Below are 21,522 nucleotides of genomic sequence, written 5' to 3'. Positions count from 1 at the left end.
CCATCCCCTTGGCGCAGTCCCTTGGTGGTAGCAAAGGGACTTGAGAGTTTTCCATCCACCTTCACCTGACAAGTGACGTTGGTCATGGTCATTCTTACAAGTCTGATTAATTTAGCAAACAATAACACTGTTACGAAAATATGACATTCTTCTACTCTTTCTGCATAAACATTGGCTAATCACATCAATAGATTTTTCGTCTCTAGTTGGAGAAAGGCTTTGATGGTGTGGGCAGTTGACCCAAAACGCATTAAACCATTCCTAAATGTATATACTAATTGTTTTTATCACATTCTATTAAATTTACTTCTATTTGAACACTTCAGAACAAAAAATTTATATCAAAATTAATTGCTGTTTACACAAACTGTAAATTTAATTAAAAACGTGGAGTATCCAAGGGTTTTGAAGTCAAAAGAATTTGTCGTTTTATATTTTTGAATTATTGGGTGAAATATTTAGTCTGCAACTAAAATTATTACAAGCATGTTTAATATTTATTTATTAAAGCGACAATTTCCATAGTCGTCCAAAGATTAGACGTTTATTATTATGCTGTATTAAATTTAGATCCTCTTTTAACTTCTCTAGATCTAATGAAATTGAATCTAAGAAATTTACAAAATGTCATGAATTATTAACATTGTGTAATTAGTATTGTAGTATGAATAAGTAAAACTTTGTGAACTAACCCATTGTCGGCAAGATTGTTTGATTTGTTTGGTTCCTAAACCGAACACTAATAATGACATACAACACCAACGATGGTTGCGTGAATTTGAAGCTCTGTTAGGCAATGCTTTTCAGAGCAAAGTGTCTTCTGGAACTCTTGAAAATATCAGAAGTCATGATCGTGCATCGCTTCTTGTGCATTTCTTATTCGCACGGTTGTTGCCATGAAGGTTCAGGTAGGAAAATCTGGAATGGAACCTGAAGAAGCCGTTGCAGCACGACCGGTGAGAACACTGGGTAATGATGAAGCTGTTAGCGCACTCGGTTGCGTGGGCTGGCGTGGAGAAGTATGACGGATAAACAATTTTAATGAGACGACATTTGTTTTAATTTTGTAACGGTCTGTCCCCCCCGACTGTACGTCGAGCACGGTGATAACGAGCGCCGTTGGCTGAGTGATGGCGTGTTTCCGGTCGCACTTTTCCGCACAGCCAGTCATTCATGCTCCGAGGTGCTCTCGGATGTTCCCGTCGATATGCGCGAGGTTTTTCACGAAACTGACTCGTTGCTGGTGTGACGTTGTTGTTTGGGAAAATTGAGGCACGCGGGAGGGTTTGGCACAAGTGGCACAACAGATTGGTGGCGACGATGAGCATAACCTCGTCGTGACTAATGAAGTGCAAATTTGTTTTAATTATGTGCAGCACTTCCATATCTTGCTCTTCCGTGAGCTGTTTTCTCCTCCTCGGATTGTACGGATTTTCCCTTTCGGAATTCTTGTGTCAGGTAGGTGATGGAGTGTGTTTTGAAAAAATCGCATGTATGAAGCGTTAAAGTATGCTTAACTGGAATAACCACATGTGCGGGTCAGCTGTTGCGATTTAATTTGAAACTAAACCAGTCAAACAAAGTAGGGCTATTTCGAAGAATGCCTAAATAAATAAAAATAAAATGTTATAGCCTTCGAGAACAAATCAAATAGATTTATTCATACTTTATTTATGTTCGTTCGACTCCATAAATTAAACCACCGTTGAATGCACCGACATCAAATCTCTTGTTCGGGAAACGTCTCGCAATCGAGAACAGCGCTGAACCTTTCTGCACCATAAATTGAACCGACATTATTTTCATTTTATATTTTCGGCACGTTTACGGCCAATCGATCGTCCGCGATAATAACTCTCTCAACATGACGTTGTTCTGCCAGCCGGCCGACGGACGCAATTGTTCGCGCACTTCCTGTTCCGCATTTAACAGCATATTTCTGGTGTCGTACGCTTTTACGAACTGTTGATTTTATTTGCTATGTGTTTCGCGTCCGGGATCAGGTCGTGGCGCGCGTTTTATTTGCTCGTTAGAGTGGCGTTCGTACAGGTTGACCTTTGACCTCATTGAAGGGGAAAGGCTTTTTTCCGCTTGGTTGCACTGAGAAAAAACATCCCTGTCATCTTGTTAAACCATCTGTTCATCGCGGGGTTTTGGCTTTGTGGATGAACTAATTTCTATTAGGCATCGACCCAATGTGCAGAGAGTAGAAGCGTTTGTGAGAAAAACAAGTTGATGAAATTCTCGTTATCGTTGAGCTCATGTTAAGCCGGCGCGGAACAAGTTCTCCGCGGAATGACATTTTCTTGTACACCGCGAAGTCGTTTAGTTTCGAAGGTCTTCTTGAAAATGAAACGTTTGAACATGAGTGCACATTGGCGTAATAATTTTCTTCCACCGTGTTGCCCCGGAGCGCCAAGAGTTGGTCTCCCTTTTGCACCGTGCCTTCTCGCTTGGTTTGGTGCTGTCGAAAAAGTAATTTTGTGGTGATCCGAACTTCCGGAACTAAGGCTGTTACCACCTACGCCGTCGAGCGCGTGGTTTTCTACGCATAATGTCAGACCCCGGCCATCGGATGAGACAGTACAAAACGCCAGCCCGGCCCGGCCCGGGGTCCTTGAGGAGTCAGAAACCATTAACGGCGTCAAATTTGCATAATCACATAATCAACAGTGCCACCCGACTTTGAATTAGTAATCAACGACGTCACTCGAGTGCTGTACACTTCCTTCGCCACGCTTCGCGCAACCGTTGCCAGCTTCACTCATCGTCGCCATTTTGAAAATGAAAACAGCATTTTGGGAAAAGAATACCAGTAATGAGGTCTGAGTTAAGGGGAATAAGAAAAAAATATAATGCGTAATGTAAATCGCACAAATTGAGGCAGACGCTCGTTTCAATCAACTTTAAATGTCCATTTGTGCTTTAGAGATTGTAACGCAAAAATTTATTGATCCCAAGATAACGATTTTGGTGAACATAATGAGAAGAAAGATGGCGAAGAAAAATTTTCAATTCTATTTTTCTTAACAATTCTAGTTTGATTGTTTGCTCTGTTTAAAAAACATCCACCTTGATAGGTCACAACACGCCGGTTGCAAAAACATGATGTACGGTCTGCTGTTTTTCTTTTACGTCCAACAAAAGCCCACAGTGACAGGTTTGAAGGCGGAAGGACAAAGGAATGACCATTATTACCTCATTCACCCAGTTGCTAGCAGTTGACGGGCGGGGGAATGGGGGTACATCCGGATGCCAGCTGGTGCTGAAATTTAATATTTTTCGTCACCTTTGTTTCCGTTCCGGCCAGATTGACCAAAATTAGTTTATACGCCTGACACATGCAACTTTTTTGTTTGACAGGACAAGGCAGCAGCTCCTAGAAGCCATTTTGCCGACAAATGGAACTGTTATCGGAGCTGGGTTTCGTCAACATCTTGACAGGTATTGTGCGTTTAGTTTGATATCATTCTGGCTTTTACTGATCAATAGATTAGTAAAAAGGTTAAAGGTTTCATTTTTTTTCTAGCTTTGCTGATCAAAAGTTCATACAACTATTTACCAGAAGAAAATAAATTAAACATGAAAAATAACACACTTGAATTCATAGTATATTTTATTTTCTTCATTATCCTGACTTGGTTTGTTTTTAACATATGAATTGATCAGTTTAGTTTTATTGTCTGTTGTTTCTCTTCTTCTTCTTTTTCTTCTTCAATGGCCCGCTCACAGTTGAGCACGTCGTACTTACATGGCCTGGTCACCAATCGTTCTCCAGGTAGCTCGGTCCATGGCTGCAGCCCTGTCTGTTGTTTATTAGTTTTATAAAATGCTGATTAATTTAGCATTTGCAATCATTTTTATATTCAAAATTAAATTTCTTATTTCGTTCTCCTATTCGCATTCTATTACACTTTGCTTATCAAATTTGTTTGCAAAATTTAAATTCAATGTTATTGTATAACTCAAAATGTAGCGAATCTACGGTCGGGTTGACCAATCTTTTTCGCCTCGCATATGCTTCAAACGGGCAGCTTCACCCACAGTTTGGGACAAAAGAAGAGCAGAACCATCTAATCATAAGAAATAACGGCTACACCCTGCCGTCAGGACTTCATCTCTGCTATGGAAGTCCACATGGGTGGGGCGCTTCGGCCGTTGACTTGGATGAGATCTTTGCGTCTGTGACTGAATTCGTACGATATGCTTGCTGGTGTGCTCGGCGAGCCGGTCGGAAACGATCGGTCATTATTATTTTTTATATACCTTCAGGATGCTCTATCTTTGCACCCAGCGTCCACCGGAACTGGGCTCGGTACCTTTGGGGTCGTCCAAAAGAAAAAAAAAGAAGTAAAAGTAATGGATGGTTGCCCAGGACTACGATTATGGCTTGGATGGGTGTAAGTGAAGTGAACCAATCCAGATGAAATGAGCTCCGGAGAAAAAAACGGCTGTATCGGTGCGGTCATCTTGTTCGGGCCGCCCGTGTGATTACTGCGAGCCAGTGAACAAGTGAAAATCTCGGACCTCGTCGTGGTGTGATTTTTTCGTGTGAGTCGGAGAACGGAAAAAACAAGACGCTCCAAGTTCGTAGGAGGAGTCGCACAGAAGCAAAATGAAAGAGAGCGACAAACAAGTCCGAGCTTGATGAACTGCTAATGTGAAAGCTCTTTTTTCAATAATAGAAATTGAGATGAAATGGGAACGACGAGGCGAGGAAGGTGTAACATGTAATCAAAAATCCCATTCGTTTGAACAAGCGAAAGGTTTAACAAAACTTTGGCTTTGTCTTTTAGAAACGACTCGCTCAGTGATGGGGATGACTTTATGAGCTTGTTTTTATCTGGAAAAACAGTTTAGTAGTTTCGGGATCAAAGATGAACTATTTTCGTCTTGAAAGGGAGGATTCATTTTGGGACGTTTTTGTATTGCTTTATTGTATTGTGTATTTTATTATTCTTGGATTTAAGTTTGACACTCAGAATGTGTTTTCTGGTTTTGTAAATGATATTAATTTTTACTAGCTTTACTATGTTTACTATTTCAAAGTTGTACGTTCCCCGAGGATTTGATGTTTCATAACAGCATTCATAATTTTTTATTACAAATAGCTTTGCAATGTTAATGATAATCTGTGTTGAATCTTCTCAAAACATGTTTTCTATTAATTTTGTTTTGTTTTTCAAGAAACTTTTCAAATGTTGCTTTTGCCAAAAATTTCTAACGTTATTCAATTTATACCCTACGGTTCGTTTCACCACAAGGTGCTGGGGTGGTTTCACAGGGGGAAAACTTTACAAGAATTCGCGCACGCCTCAACATATCGCGGATAATTTATCATCCGGCGTCGGTCGGAATCGCTGGAACATGGCAACCGTACCGGGACGGAACGAAATGTTGGAACAAAAATAAATGAAATCAAATAGAAAACGCCCACGAATTCGCACGAATCTGGTGGTGGATAAACTTTTCCGATCAACGCAGCACCGGCTGTTGGGCGGCAGCTGGAACTATCATTGAAGGCACCATGTTTTTTGTTTGTCACAATGGAAAATTAAAAAAGAAAAACCCCAAAGCGAGCACACATCCGTCAAAGTCGACATATAAACATCCACACCCGCACGTTGAGACACACGCACACAGACACAAGCACGTACATTATTAAACTGAGTGCGCATGGGGAGCTGTAGAAAATTTATGACACGTTACGATCGTCCCTTTTCGCTCGCAAGGACGTGCTTTCGCGGTGTTTTGTAGTTGTTTTCGGGCCCGTCTGCTGCAGGATCGTGGCACAGCATTTCGCGGATTTTATCGCGTGCCGGTAGCGAGTAGCATAAAATGGGAGAAAAACTCGATTTCAGCGGGATCATAAATTGTGGCTGTGGAGGCAGCGGAAAAGCTGGTGAGCGTAGCAGCAAATAACTCACGTGAGAACATCGATGGCAAAAACATAGGACCTCAATTCCCCATGCCCTTTTCGAAGTCCTCGGGACTATGCGCACACAACGTAAGGCGTAAGGCGAACAAGAAGTGGGCAAAAACCCGCTTGTGTCGCCTGGAGTAAAACACCCAAACGGGCTGACTTTCCACCATCACCACGAGAGTGGAAAGCGGCTGAAAGAAGGCATCAGCTTTTCGTGGCCATCTTGTGTGCGAAGGATAAAATCAACCCCGGCAGCATCGGCTTCAGGCTCTTCCGGACCCTCCGTTTACCTCCAATCAGCTCTCCTTCGCTGGGAGCCATTGCAAAAGGTTGGATTTCCACTGTCGTTGCTACTTTCTTTTACACACTCATCAGCATTTACTTGACCTATTATTCCGCGCGCTGTACGTGTTCGGTGGGAATGGGTTCTTTTTCCCGCCAGGTTTTTTGTCCAACGCAAACGGGGTGCATACCCGGTTTCCGGGCTTTTAACAAACGCTCCTCCAACTGCCAAGAGATGGTGCTCGGTAAAGAATCACTCGGGCTCTTACTTGCTGCGTCAGTCGTCAAGAGGCGAAAGTGGGGAAGCTTTTGACTGATTTTGTTCTATTTTGCCAGATACATTGTTAGGTTTATTTCCAAATGGCATCTTATGCACCCTTCCGTTAAGGGTTGATGAATCTGTGTCCTTCTTACGTAGCTTTCCTTATTGTTCATCCTCAGCAAATACATTCCCTGTGGTTTATTTAAAATTCGCATATCACCATTTGTTACTTAAACTCTAGCAAAGTCACAACGTTCCAAATCCCTCTCACTTAACCTTGTCGTGCAAATTAAAAATAATTCGACAAAACATCGTGCGTTTGGCGTTTTCCCACTTGCTAGAGAGTTGTTTCTAGCTTAATTTTGGAAGAAAAAAAATGGTTCACCGATTAACCGCAACACCTGCCGGCAACGGTTGCTGTGCGGATGACTTGTGAAAAGACTTGCCATAAATTAAGCACGCATGACATTGAACTTTTCTAGCCTTTGTGACGGTACCGCATAACGCGGTCGGGGTGGGAAAAGTTTGATCGAGCTCGTTAGGGAAAGCGTTTGGATGTCGAGAAGCGTAACAAGAAACATAACGCTCTTTGTTCTGCGTCCCCCAAACCAGGAACATTCCTGGTTTACGTTGCCGTTCTTATTCACCTTTTTTTCTCACGTTATGCCTGTTTTGGAGGTTGTTCTAGAATGGTCAAGAAAGCTTTGGAAACAAAATCAATAAGCGGAAACATGACGATTATTTTTCTGTTCCTACGCAGAATTGAATAAACCAACCGAAAAGTCCTCGAGGGGTTTTGGTTTGTCGTAAAATCGGAATCGGTCCCGGAATAAATGCGTGAGCTATTTTTACAACGTACTAGTCAGACAGAAGGAGAGGGGAGTGTGGGGGGGGGGGGGGGGGGGGGCAAAAACGATGCCATGCCCTAAAATGTTTGATGATTTTTAAGACTCACCGCTCGAGTGAACAAACGCTGCCTGGACCTGGGGCGTATAAGCCAAACATTACGACCTGCTTGTCGTTGCGAGTGAACGACCAGGCGCCTCCATTGTTTACGGAGCTGGTAAACTTTTATTTTTGTTTGTTATGCCACATTGAAGCTCGCAGTGTTGAGCATGTCGTAATGAACGTTTCGTCAGAGCGCTTCTAAATTGTACAACATACAAAGCAAACAAATCAATATAGCCGTGTTGATATTCACGGGAATATTGAGGATCTTGTTGATCATGTTTTCCATATAATACAGTGTTTGATTAGATTCGGGAAATCGGATGTAATTAAGTGATATTGTTTCAAAATGGAATAAATGTTATTTTACTTTTTAAGTGTTCGGGAATGCTTGTAAAATGCAAACACCTGATTGGGCCAAACAAATAATAATAATAACAATAACACAATGCAATAACAAATCCATGGCCAGAAAATGATTATTCAGTTTCAACGTTTAAAATAAAACCTCTTTGGCACACATTTTCTCTAACTTGATTGGAAAACGATTTAAAAAGATGCAAGTCTAGCGATAAAATATTGAAAAACATTTACCTCAAGGCATGTCGCACAAAATTCTAGAATTTTCTATACAAATAACACTTGGTAAGAAGAAAATCTATAGAGTGAAAACTTCTTTTAAGTTATTTGGTATTTGTTATTATAGTATTTGCTATTTTGTTATTGGTTATTTATTATCTGTTATTTGTTATTTTATTATTTTTTATTTTGTCATTTTTTATTTTGTTATTTGTATTGAATTATGTCTTCGAATTATTTCTCTTACTTGATGTAGATACACGTTAACAAATCAAATATTGCCAGTACATCAACTTTCCCACGGATAATTTATGTGTTTTGAATGAAAATATCACTGAGTAAGCAACAAACTCGGTGTTTATTGCGCGCATACTTCTTTTAAGTTGTTTCGTCTAAAGGCGGCAGGCGCAGATATCGATTTAAATATCAGCGTTTCATTGTGTGCCTCCTTGGAAAATGTCATTTCCTCGCAATATAATTGACATTCCTTGAAGCGGAACAGCTTTACTTATCTTAACTTTACTTATCACCGCATCGGTAACTAATCTGTGGCATTTCGCGGCGCGAAAAGAAAGGACCCGCTCGCAGTATCAACTGCTTTCACTTCTTTATCCGACCGTGGCCATCAACTGGCGATATTCTTCGGTCGGGATCTATTACATTCCCGTTCCGATAGTGCTTTTGCGGTAATCGCCACCTTCCTTTCCCTTGTGCCAGCGAAAGCGAGTGCGCCAGCTTGAAACCATTGGGCCATTCGTTTATCTTCCCAATGCCAATTAGCGTCAGATGTAGGCGGCCGACCCAGCGAAAACCGGTGCCATCTCGGCGTAGGCTATAAATCGCGGCGCGAGCGCTCTTTACTTCATCAGCACGCATTCCCCCCATCGGCGAAGGACAAGATAAAGACCCGTTCTGGCGAAAGGATAATCCATTTCGTGGTGCTTATGGACACCGGAAAGCATGGTGGAAGTATTAAAATACTTCTAAGCCACACATTTCTCCCACCGGGTGTCCTCCTCTTTCTCTCTTTCTCTTTTCCCACCGGCTGATGAAATTCAAATCATAACGCCCCACCATAATAACGCTGCGTGTGTTAAAGTTGGTGAAATAAGAAAAAACAAGAGACGAGGCATCTAAAATCATGCTTAAACTTTACGGCTCCCAGTGGGAGATTTGACTTGATTTAAACGGAATAGTTTTCAACCACCAGCACCAAACGTTCGACTGCCATCAGCGTCATCATCGCCGTCATCACCATTATCATCGTCGCCGGTAGCGCTGTTCGAGATCTTACATTTGTCGAAATGAGCCGAACAGCTAAAGCCAGCTCCCTTCGTAAGCTTTCGCCGACGCTTGTTGCGAGGGTGGAACATAAAAATAACAGGCTCGCCAGCCCGCCCGCTTTCTGGTGCGCTATAAACGAAATGCAAATACATTCGCTGTTGAGTGTACCGGTGGATCGTTGCCTACACCACGTCTTTTCCCCCTGGGGCTGCTCGTTTCGCTTCGAAGAGCCTCGATTCGAAACTGTTTGGGTGTGGTTCTGGCTTTTCGGCTTAGACTTCATGCACCGAGGACGACCGAAGCGCCCAATTCGAATGCTTCCTTCCGGAGTGTATGCTCGTTCTTTTTTTTTCTTGTTTCCTTCTAACGGATAGATCCCCTCTGGAGCTTGACGAAGGAACTTGTTTCGTCGCAAAACTTGCTCGCCTTGGCTTCGTCGGGTACAGACTCGTTGGCGGCGAATTGGGTGCTTCCGGTCGCTTCCGAAGTTCAATCGCTAGACCACCCCGGGGCCGGATTTTGGACAAAGTTTTATGTCTTTGCCATGGTCGCAGGTTCTAGTATCGTATATGCTGCTCCCCAGGTATCCGAGCAGGCACCGCGATATGTGCTTTCCACTTGAGCGAGGTTTTTCAAGGACCTCTTCCCGGTCCGAAGGTCCTTGGTGCGTTGCTGTTCCCCGTTCTTTTCCCCTTTCCTCCAGCTGCCCGTAATATTCATAACCGTCCACTGCGTAGGGCGAATTTTATCGATGTATAAGACACACAAAAATGTTCGCAAGAAGAAACTTGAACGAAAGTTTTCACCAAAAAAAAACGTCGTTTGAAGTCATAAGTTACATGTTCTGGCGGCCGGGTTATCGAAAATAATATCCGACCCATATATTACAACGTTATCGTATGTGCAGGATATTTTCATTCACATCCTTCAACCGGCGCGCTTTTACCAAAGTAAATTTCTTGGGATACGCGAAACGAATGGAAGGATAACAAAACGATGTGGAGGGTTGTAAGAAAACTCACCGTTAGAGTAATGTTGGTAATATGTTTGCATTTATCTGGCGAATCAAACCCCTTTTTCAGAAGTGGGTAAGTAACGGTCGTGAATATTTTTACATATTAGTAAACGGCAACAACAGGAATATCAAGTCTTTGGTTGATAAAAAATCAGATTGTATTAAGTCTTATTATATTATATATGAATTTCTATTTTTTGAAGAGTATGATCTTTATGTGACAGAAAATTCAGACATCGCCTAGAAACTAATAAAGTATTGCAATATTATAGTGATAACCTATCGAAATCCCAAATATTTAGCCTTTATGAAGCCTTGCCTATTTGTTACTTGTTAATAAACAAGCATAGGTATTTGGTTCATAAATATATTTTATCAAAAGTAATTGTTCTATTCTAAAGAATTCATCAAACTTCTTAATGATCGACAGGTAATAGATTGGAACTAGGCCAGTCTAACATTAGTGAGTAACTTACTGTTAATAATACAATATGAAAATTAACACGAAGAACCAAAACAAACTAATAAAAGGAAAGTCCAGCAAATAAACAGAGTCGAAGAGTAAAAACAGAAAAATGTTTTAAAGTAAATCAATTGGAACAATTAGTATTTGCATCCTAACAACAAAACTTGGCAGTATATCAAGCATAGGGTTTAAATAAACCGTTGAAAAACTTAAATAATTGCATCCAATTGATATCGAACAATGCATTTTGACATATCCTGTTAGATGTTGCTATATATTTGAAAAGCTGCATACCATTCAAATTAAAAGTCGTTATTCCTTCTAAAACGAGTTACATGTTTAATCCAATACTTCATGCGGATCGTAAAGGGAGAAGAAAAATCATATAATTTTTCCACTCTGTTGATTGAATAAGAATTGTTAGACAAAACTGATAAAATCGAACTACGAGGGGTCCGCCAGAAAACTTTTCGATTGTAGGATAAAAGTAATAGATAACATTGATTTTGTTGAAAAGTATACAAACTACACTGCAAAAAAGCTTAGCAGTCAAAGTGTTAAGGTAGAAAGAGTTGGCAAACAAAAGAAAAAGGATTATTAAACAAGATGCATATATATTTTCTCAAGTGCAGAAAAAGGATTCAGAATCGTCAACAAGAAAGACATTGCCGAGACTCAGATGTTGTGTCATATTTAAATACCGTGACGAATGTGCTGGTGTTCACATCCGGGCTGGTACAACAATCGCTCCCAACTAAGGGCGGAAATGAGGGTGCGAAGGAAATGCCAGAACAAGTGCACAGACACAGGCACGGTTACGGAAATACAAACTCCGGTTCCGTTCCATTTGTGCGCGTGAACTTCTCCGGGAAAAAAGGGCGAACGGTTGAGGAGAGCGGGCGAACGTTGCAGAAGTGTAAATTAAAATTGAGTGTCCTCACTTTGGCTCGCCCGTCCCCTCCCCACACGCCTGGGTGCGGAGTTGCCGTTGTCGCTTTTGATTTTCGTCGCCATCGGACGCGACAGTGCGGTGTGGTTCCGCCCGAGCGCACCGGATTAACGGAACGGCACGAACCGACACTCATCCGGCCGAAGGTAAAGCCGCACGTGTAAAATGTCCCGTCCCGGAAACCGGCAAAGTTGTCACGTCCCCTCCCGCGCTGTTGCCGCCGCACACGACATGCACGACAGCGAACTGCGTGCGCCTTGTGCGGTCGGGCACTTGAGGGAAGAGTTTTGTGGCGACACGGTTTTGCGTCTCCGGCCGAAAAGGATCAGCCGGGTGTAAGTCCTCGTTCCGCGCGTGCTGATTTACATACAGCAAAAGTCCTACGTCCTCCTTCCATCGGGGTACCTTTTTTTTCAAATGATCTGCCTTTTAAATACTCTTGCCGTCGATCGCTACAATTACAAAACCGGATGGAATTGGGGTTGCCGAAAATCCGCTTAGGATCGATATCGCCAGCTGATCCGCGATTTTCGATCCTTTCTTTGCTGGTCCACCTTTTTTTTGGGGAGGAAAAACCTTGATCCTTTTCGTGTTTCTGAAGGCCGATCGACGTGTGGCACGGATGCTAGCGGCTTGTGGAAGTTTTATCCTTACCTGGAATCAGAAATGGAATGGAAAATATATGCGTTAGATGGATTTCGTCTAGAATAAAGAATGGCAATATGATGAAATTGATATGAATCACATTTGTTATATTTAGAAGTCTATTAACAACACACCTGTAACTACTTTGGGATAAATTATAAATAAGTTTTTGCAGAAAATGGTAACATTACGATCCGAAACGATATCAAGTGGTAAAATATGTGTCCTCATTAAAATAAATCTCCCAAACATTCTCCGCAAAGCTGATGAGTGTTCGGATGTACAAAGGTTACGATTTACCCGACATTTTTTTTCCCGTCTATTACCCTCCATTGCCGGGAAAGTGAGACCGGTTATTAAAAACGACCTTTGACCGTGGCATTATGGAGACCCGGTGTGCGACCACAAACCCGGTCCTGACGTGTGGCCGTTGTTGGTGTGGTGTGTCCCTTTCAGCGAAGCGATGATAATCGTACTCGTTTGCCATTGCGCTGCTAAACGTCCCGAGATCGTTTATTCACCGAACGAAGGAAAAATCGGGGAGGATGAACACTTCGGGGCGGTAGATAAGGAGCCGGGAGACAAATGTTACGGTTGCGGTTGCAAATTCTGATGGCATTTGGCATCGTGTCCCTTTTTTGGGGCTGCCAGGGTACGGTGGAACGAAAATGATGAAGGTGATGATTTTGCCTACGGAGACCGAAAGTTCGTAACGAAACTAACCTCAAACGAGTTACCTGCAGTTGGGCAAGCTTAAAAGTTTCAGTCATGATAATATTTTTTTGTATTGCATAAGACAGCAACGAAATTTTCTAATTTATCATATTTAAAATCAATGTTGAAACAAATCACGAAATAAATTGTTAATTTAAGACATTTGTAGCTACTAAGCATATAAATCTACATATATATATAAAATTCTTGTGTCTCGGTGTTAGTGGTTAAACTCCTCCTAAACGGCTGTACCATTTTTTACCAAACTTTGCACACATATTTCTTGGGTATGAGAATAGATTTTCAACTATATCTCACGTCTGGAAACTTTATACCTTTTTAATTAATTACGATTTTCTATCATCATACATTGGTTTGTTTGTTTACATTCAGCAATGACATATAAAATGTAACCTCAACTCGCAGGTATAAACGGTCACAACAGGAGAGCACAGATCGTGGTATTAAAAATGTGTTATAGAATAAAGAAAATAACTACATGCACATAGAAATCAATGTTATACCATAATTGTTTATCCGAACTACATCTTACAATATAAATCTAACATATTTACCGTTACGCACAGCAATGAGTTGTGATATGATACTTGCTTTCATATTTTTGACTGAGAATAAAACCACTCTCTCCGTTGGGAGGGAACGAAAGGTATTCATCATGTCTGTGCGACGATTGTCGTTCCGGTAATTTTAACGAAGGGACATTTTCATAAGCCTGTCAGAACGGATCAGCCTTAACAGGCGTGTGTTTGTGTTAGTTTTGTTTTCCTTCCCTAACTCAACTTTCACTCGATCGCCTACGCTCGAGTACCCTCCATCACGACCAGCGACATTTGGGCTGTCGAGGAGTTGGGCATGGCGGGGAGCGGCAGGGGGGGATGGGCAAAAACACACAGTTCCAAACATCAGCAAAAGTGTCAAAAGCAGCATAAAATATTCAATTGGGCCCGAAACGGACCGGGGTGGTTCGCGAGGCACTTTGATCCACAGCCGGCAGAGGATGAGCTCAGGCTCCCGGACTACTGGCAAGTGACTCACCAAGACAAGTCGGTTAATGATGGGGACCATGTTCGGGAGGTGCTCGGACCAGCTGGAGCTCGCTTTTCTCGGAAGCAAGAAAGGAAACGTACCGCGCTTCAGCTCCATTACGTTGAATCGGAGTTTTTTTTTTACCCCGGCTCAAAGAAAAAAACGAACGGTGGACGGCTTAGAGTTTTCACGACGGTGGTCCGCTCGGCAGTTTCATGTATAATTCAGGGCGCCGAAGATGGAAAAAAGTGCTTAAGAAATCCGGATGGGAAGGGGAATAAAAAGGCAAAGGCTCTACCACCACCGAGCGGCGAAAGGAGAAAGTCGTTGCCAAATTGCAGCTGGTAGTAAATTTTCCTTTTTACGAAGACTTCGTGGGACGGTAGTGTGGTCAAAAAGTCTACGCAACGGTGCAAAAGTAGGGCTACTTGGACTTTCCGTCCAAACGTAGAGTTGGACGAAAAAAACCTCTTGGCCACTAACTTCGAGCTTGTGAGTGCTAGCTAGCTCTTTTCAACTTCTTTTATGTCTGTCTATTTACTAGGTTTGTCGTGGATATGAGGGCAGGAATAATCATAAAGATCCTCTCGTACATTATCTAAAATCATATAGTATTAACTTGCTTAATCCCTATGATCTTCCTTTTCATGTACAATTTTATGTATACTGATAAATTGACTTATACCTGAGCGATATTTGATAATACAAGTAATTGAATGAAATGAAGATTGAAGAAGATTGAAAGTTTCCAATTTCGATGAAAATTTCCAATATTTTTATGTACGGAAAACTGCATTCAAATCGACTTGGCCATGAGACTTAGAGATTAGTTTAATGAATCAAAGTAGTCTGAAATTGAAAAGTTTAACGGTATAGCAGCAAACATTGAAATAGGAAAATATTTTACAAACCTCATAAAATCGTTTTTAATTTTTAATACTTTTTAAAATTGGCTGCTGTTGCAGTTTGATCCATTATCGGCTCCATTTCAGATCGTTTAAGATTTTCAGCGAGAAAACGCATCTGGAGAAAAATACCTTTCACCAGAACAGTGGTATTTGCTTCATCGTGCGCCTCGAAGCAAACGATGGGAAAAAAGCGCTTCAGCGCGAAAATGTTGGCATGTCAGAAGGCACGAAAACACTCGAGCAGCGCACCGAGGCGTCGTTCTGCGAGTGGCCGTGGCGCTCCGAGAGGCTGTAAATATCCATTTTTACTGGCGTTCATAAATTCCGGGGGTTCCAAAATCCTGCTGCCGGGGCGTCGCTTTTCAATCTGGCGGGGATCGTTGCGTGTTTTTCTCCGGTAAAAGGCGAGCACGAAACATGCGAGATAGAAACGCGCAGGGAAAAAATGGGCGCATTTTATGCTTGGTTTTTTTTTTTGGTTTTGGTTTAGCTACCTCCAGTATTACTTTGAACTCCAGGCCCAACAACTCCGAGGGTGGGGAAATATTTCTCGGATTCTCGGCGGACGCTCGCCAAGTTGGCAAAACAATTTGAAAGGTAGAAATTGCAGGCGAGAGAAAAAAAAACAAGATAAAAACAGGCGCCAAAAGCTTGCTGAACCGAACAAATATCGAACGTCATGAAATATTGAAATGTTAAAATTTTTACACCACCGTCACGTACCAATTTACGTGAAACAGGAAAAATGTATCCCCTGAAAAGGGACGAAATGATCCGAAAATGGTGCGTTATCTGAGATTTAAGGTACGTTTCATAAATAATTTGTTGGCTGCGGAGGGCCACATGGGATGTAACGCGGGGGGATTATATTTGAAACAAAAAGCAAACAATAAATTACTTTTCCGAATTATGATAACGCTTCCGTTGAACGCTTGATTTGTTTGCTTTTTTGTGATTTATGTTCTCATTTTCAGTACACATTATAAACTTATAGTCGATGGAAACGTTGGTTGATTACTTTAATATGAAATTGTACAATATGTAAAGTAAACATTGCACAGTATTGCCGTACACATAATTGCAAAATGATTGTTTGAGACAAAATGAAACACACATTATCAAATGGATGAAAACAACATAACTTTTAACACCGATAGAGAAACAAAAGTCATTACATAATAGAGACATTATTCACTAGCAAAAAATAAGTTTTACTTTTTCTCTTCGGTTGCACTGCTTGGGAGCAGTTCGTTGTACTTTGGAGACCGACAGTGTGCGGACTTACTTATTATTCCACTCGATTGTTGTAAAAAGTGAATACCGTGACTTGAAAAGAACTACAGTTTTTATGAATAAATTTTGTAAATTATACCTTGTGTAATATCCGCCCCCGTTTTCGCAAGTCTATCTTCGTTTGTTTGTTTTGAGTTTTCTTGTTCAATTTATTTTGGCACAAAGCTTTGCACGATCCAAAATAGGAACGAGAGGTTAGAGAGAAACAAAAACGAAACAAAATCCAAATGTTCGGAACCTCCAAACTTGGCAGAATCTGGTGGCATTCAAGCAACGAAAGTTGAGATTTTCTTGACTCAATCAGCATGCGGAGAACTGAAAGATACAGATCTGTCAAAATTTCTTTTCAAATCACAATTCTTCTCTTTTCCATTGTTACACAACTGGTATTATAGGCAAGAGTTCCTAAAATATTACCTTTCGATGACTTTAGCTTCATTGCTTATCGCAACATAATGTAGATTGACATAAAGCGTCAAAATGAAGAGTTTGTGAGTGAAGCGCAAAGGAAAGCAAATTAAATGGGACTTTTGCGGAAAGCCGCATTTCAGCGAACTTTACAATCCAACCCAGGGCACTCCGGTAAGCTCCGGGCAGATCCATCGGTGGGAATTCAATTAAAATTCAGTATTATCGAGAAACTTTTACTCCCACCGGAGCTCGGCGTGGAACGTGCGTGGAACTTTTAGCACTGTTGTTTTGCGAAGCACGGCAAACTCGATTCGGTTGCGGTTCGCTTCGTGGTGGAAGACGGTAAATATTTGAACAGCCGCTGGTGAAGTTACCGGAGGTCTTATTTTACCGATAGATAAAGACACTGCCAGAATCGGGTTCGATTGTAATTCAATAGAAGGGTTCTGTTTGCACATTCCGATCGATGTTTGGTGTGCGAGCGTTGGAACGGATCAGCTTATCGAAAGATTTTCTCCTGCCGGTAAAATTGGACAATGAATAACTTAACATTTGTAATGCAATTATTCATTTAGTTGGTAGCAAACGAAGCAAGTAATAATGCCTAAAATAGAATCATACCAAGCTATCACTAGCAAGAATTAAGAATTACCACGTTAAGTACCACGTCAACTAAAAGTGGGTGACAGCAGCAACTAGTTCTAAAAAGTTTGTGACCCATAAATAAATGAAAATGCAACATAAAAACTATAGTAATATTAAAAATAAGTTATTTGGGAAGCTAAGTTTTTGCTTGGCCTTCGAAAACCATCGGTTTGACAAATATTATAAAAAACTTTAATAAAAAAGATTGTACTTAAAATTATACTAAAACGCTTGGTACGCAACGGGTTAACAAATATTATAAGAAATAATAAAAAAGATTGTACTAAAAATTGTGCTAAAAACGCTTGGTACGCAAAGGTTTAAGTAAAAAAGAAAGCCATTTACGATATTAATACAACAGGTCGAAAAAAGGGGATCAGGGTAAATGGGATTCTTATGTAACACACACGCGGATGAACAAAAAACGAAAACGTTTAAGGTACGTTTAATCACGGGAAAATGTGTACCGACGACAGCGATCGTGAAAATGGCGAATCACGTTCGGGGTGAATGTTTACTTAGTGCTGTCCATTTGCAACGGGACTCTATTTATAGTGGCGTCCATGATACGCTGACGCAATCAAACACCGTATGCCATAGGGACCATTTCCTTACTGCGTGTGCTTCCCCCGGCATGTCCCCCGTCCCGGCCGATCTGCTGGAAGCGACGAGGACACGAGATTTATTCAATTATTTGTGTTTACACTAGCACCTCAGCCTCGTTTCCTCAGGAAACGGGGAAATTATATGAACTAGAAACAGGAGAATACTGAGCCTATCACTCAACAGGAGTAAGGTTTCGGTGTACAATTCGCTTCTGATAGGAGATGGACCTTTTTGTGTACGAAAATCAGCCATTTGGTGCCCGGTCCGTTTGATGCTTGTCGGTTCTTTGTGCACTTAAACCACCCTTTAGGTTTATTTGAATGTCGGAATCATCACGTATTTTATTTCTCCGTGAGAAAACCAAACCAAATGGCAACTCTTTCATTTTTCCTCCGATTTGCCAGAGGAAATCCGTAATCCAATACGCTCGGGAGGACACACTCGAGCGTAACTGAACGGCTACAGGGAAATGTGAAACGTGACCAACCCTTCGCTTCCTCCGGGAGACAAAAGCATCGGCCCATTTCAACAAAGTAAAAGTCGAGGAGACCGGAAGAAATCCGCACATGTTCCTTAAGGAAAACAACTCGAAGAATAGCGACAGATATGTAGATGTTACACAAAGGAAGAACCAAATTACCCTGCAATGCGCCTTGAAGATTGAAATTGCGTCCCATCTTTCGGGGTACAGAAATTCACTTCCGCTTCAAGCAAGTTCCGATTGATTTCCGTTTGATGTTGTGCCTTGATTGTTATGGGGGTTACTAAAATGCGTTAGCAAGATAAATGGCGCGAAAGGGGAAAAATCGACGGAGGATTGAACCATTTTCGTGCAAAACGTGAATAGATTTTAAGTTTTTTTCAGAATGGTTCAAAGTTGGAGCATTGGAAAATAGATCTTGATAATAGTTTTCAAAAGTTGTTTATCATTAAGCACTCTTTTTTATTATTTTTGTTTACATTTCACAGTTTTTTTGCGTTATTCCTATTACTGAATTTTTTTTATTACGTTTCAATACTGATTTTGGTAGAAACAAAACCATTTTCAACGACATTAAGGCATGTGTTTTTATATTTATTTAGTATGGTTTTACGGGCATGAATACTTATAGTATAAAATTAAGGTATGAATACTATTAGTATAAAATGCACAACTCTTGTTAACGTGGACTCAAATATAAAGTCATTTATCCTTGCTACGTTATACAACGAGTGCCAATTACATTACGAGAACCGTTGTACTTCCCTATTTGTAAATACAATACCCTTATGCTGCCAATCGCAGAGTTTCCGGAGAAAACCACAAAAACCACCGATTTTCTTCTCGACTACTCCACTCGGCTTACAACTCACCAACATTAGCCTTGCTTTGACCAACAGCAATCGAGGCCACCCCCCCCAAACAGCTATCGTTATCACCAGCGGCCGAGATTTGCGCCCGATTATTGCATCCTTACTTAACAATACGAGAAAACCCCGATTCACTACACGCTTATAAGATAGCTTCCGCTGCAAAGCTTCCGCTTTTCTACCAGCACTGCAGCTATCGTGTCAATCATGGTGTTAATTTTCCGGTTCGTCGAATCGGCAACCGAGTTGTCAATAGTGGTTAAAGGCGGGGGTTCCTGTTTTTGCCATCAGTGTGCGAAAGCATCCAGGGAAATGCAGCACACCGCAAGGGAACGGCTTAAAAAGGGGGTCACCTAGCACTGGGATTATAGGACGCGAACAATACATATCTCCAGCTATCGAAGGCGGCACAAGCACATGGACCGATTTCAAGTGAAATGGAAATTATGATACTTTCCAGTAGAGCCTGAGCAGCCACTCATCTGTGGCAAAGTTAGTGATAATATGCGGCATATGGGTGACATGAATTACTTAAGCACATCGGCCACTCGTACCACTCGAGCGATATTTGCGGTTCCTCCGAAAGGGGATTTACGGGATTGTGCTGTGACATCAGTAGTTAAGGCGATATAGGTCTTGGAGTTTGAAGAAATTATTTTCTAATCCCTTTGATCGTCTTTTTAGCGGAAAGCTATTTACATTTTCATTAAGATTTAATTTAATATTTCATCAAGTAACTGTCAACAGTAGCGAGCGAAATTAATATCAACTAAGCTTAATGCGCATAATTTACGTTCACTTTACCAATAATATCGGCTAAAATTCATTAGAACACAGAAGAAGGACGGCACAGTGCATATTTCTACACAAGTCACACACTACAGATCCACAATACATAGCACTAGTGACCCTTTAACCCTAATGATGAATTCTATAAGTAATCTAGTTGATATGAATATGACGGTTAACCAGGTTAAAAATTGCTTAAGACAACTTGTTTGACGATCCCTAGGTTTACTTTACCACGATTTATTTATATTTATGTTTTGCTATGAAGGCAGACTTTGCCAGATAACGCGAACTAATAAATAAATAATAATGAAAATAATACTAGAAATTGAACTTAATGTCGTGCGATATTTACTTGTTTCTCATTTCGCCAGAGCATGAGTTTTTGCATTAATAAATAGAATTCACTTTTTAATTAAATAACATTTGCATTAGTAAATAATATTTTCTATTGCTTTTATTTATACATTTTGTATTCAATTAGCAATCGCAAAATCTATTATCAAAAGGGGATTAAAAATGAGAAATCTTCCGGCAAATCTAAGCACATAGACCTTTTCATTTCCAAACTTCGATCCAAAATAGTTGTTTGTTTTTGAGTAAAGTTTTTATTTTTTACTATCACACTTTGCTCTCACATACTAAAGTAGGGCATTAAAGTTGTTTGATCTAAATTAAGGTTGGATTAAATAAACACTTCATTTAATTAACTTTAGGATCAAATCTGTTTCCAACTCTTTGTTCCATTTAACATTAGAAGCCACAAATCTCAAAATTAAAAAGGTACGTTGATGTTACGATAATAATTGTTATATGTAAAAATAATTGATCAATTTTTTATATTGTTAAAGATTCGTCAAATTCATTAAAGTAACAGAGTTCATTCACTAGTATTCTATACTAGTTTAAGTATAATAGAGTAGTTAAAGTAAATAAACCAAAATAGTACAGAAACGAAAAACCACAAATCTATCGTCGCGAAATTTACCTTTCCCTGCCGCCTTGTTAGGCGAGGCACCCTTGCTGCCCGCATTCTTCTGCTGCGGGGCCGGGCTGGCCTGCTTCCCGACCGACTTCTCCGCGTCGCCCCCGCTGGCCGCCGGAGCTTTGTCGCAATCCTCCGCCATACTGCTTGCCTGACCCACCGTGACGCTCACTTACACTCACTCACTCCAAAGTCACTCCGGAAACGGAGCTGGCAGCGGTTCAGCGAAGGGTTCACAAATTTCCCGAGCACGGACACGAAACCCCCTCGACCGAAACCCCTCCGGGGATCAATCAGAATAGACCGATTTTTATTTCCCCCACTCGACCTGTGACCTTTCCTCGTTGGACACTTCGACACGGCAAACACGCACACTGTTAGTCAGTACATACAACCAGCAGCCTCGCGGGTGGTACCTGCC

General features: G+C 41.1%; 1 protein-coding gene across 1 annotated transcript in view; it reads right to left on the bottom strand.

Moving 5' to 3' along the window:
• Nucleotides 1-21,243, bottom strand: part of LOC131271385 (solute carrier family 12 member 4) — a 66,803-nt gene extending 45,560 nt beyond the window's left edge. Inside the window, exon 1 of the mRNA XM_058272799.1 lies at nucleotides 21,105-21,243. Within this exon, the coding sequence (XP_058128782.1) occupies nucleotides 21,105-21,243 (139 nt within the window). The remainder of the gene's footprint in view (nucleotides 1-21,104) is intronic.
• Between the last annotated feature and the right edge of the window lie 279 nt (nucleotides 21,244-21,522).

Source organism: Anopheles coustani, chromosome 3, assembly GCF_943734705.1.
Source record: "Anopheles coustani chromosome 3, idAnoCousDA_361_x.2, whole genome shotgun sequence".
In the NCBI taxonomy this organism is placed as follows: Eukaryota; Metazoa; Arthropoda; class Insecta; order Diptera; family Culicidae; genus Anopheles; species Anopheles coustani.
Note: the sequence above shows the minus strand (reverse complement) of the source record. Positions and strands in the feature narration are given on the sequence as shown.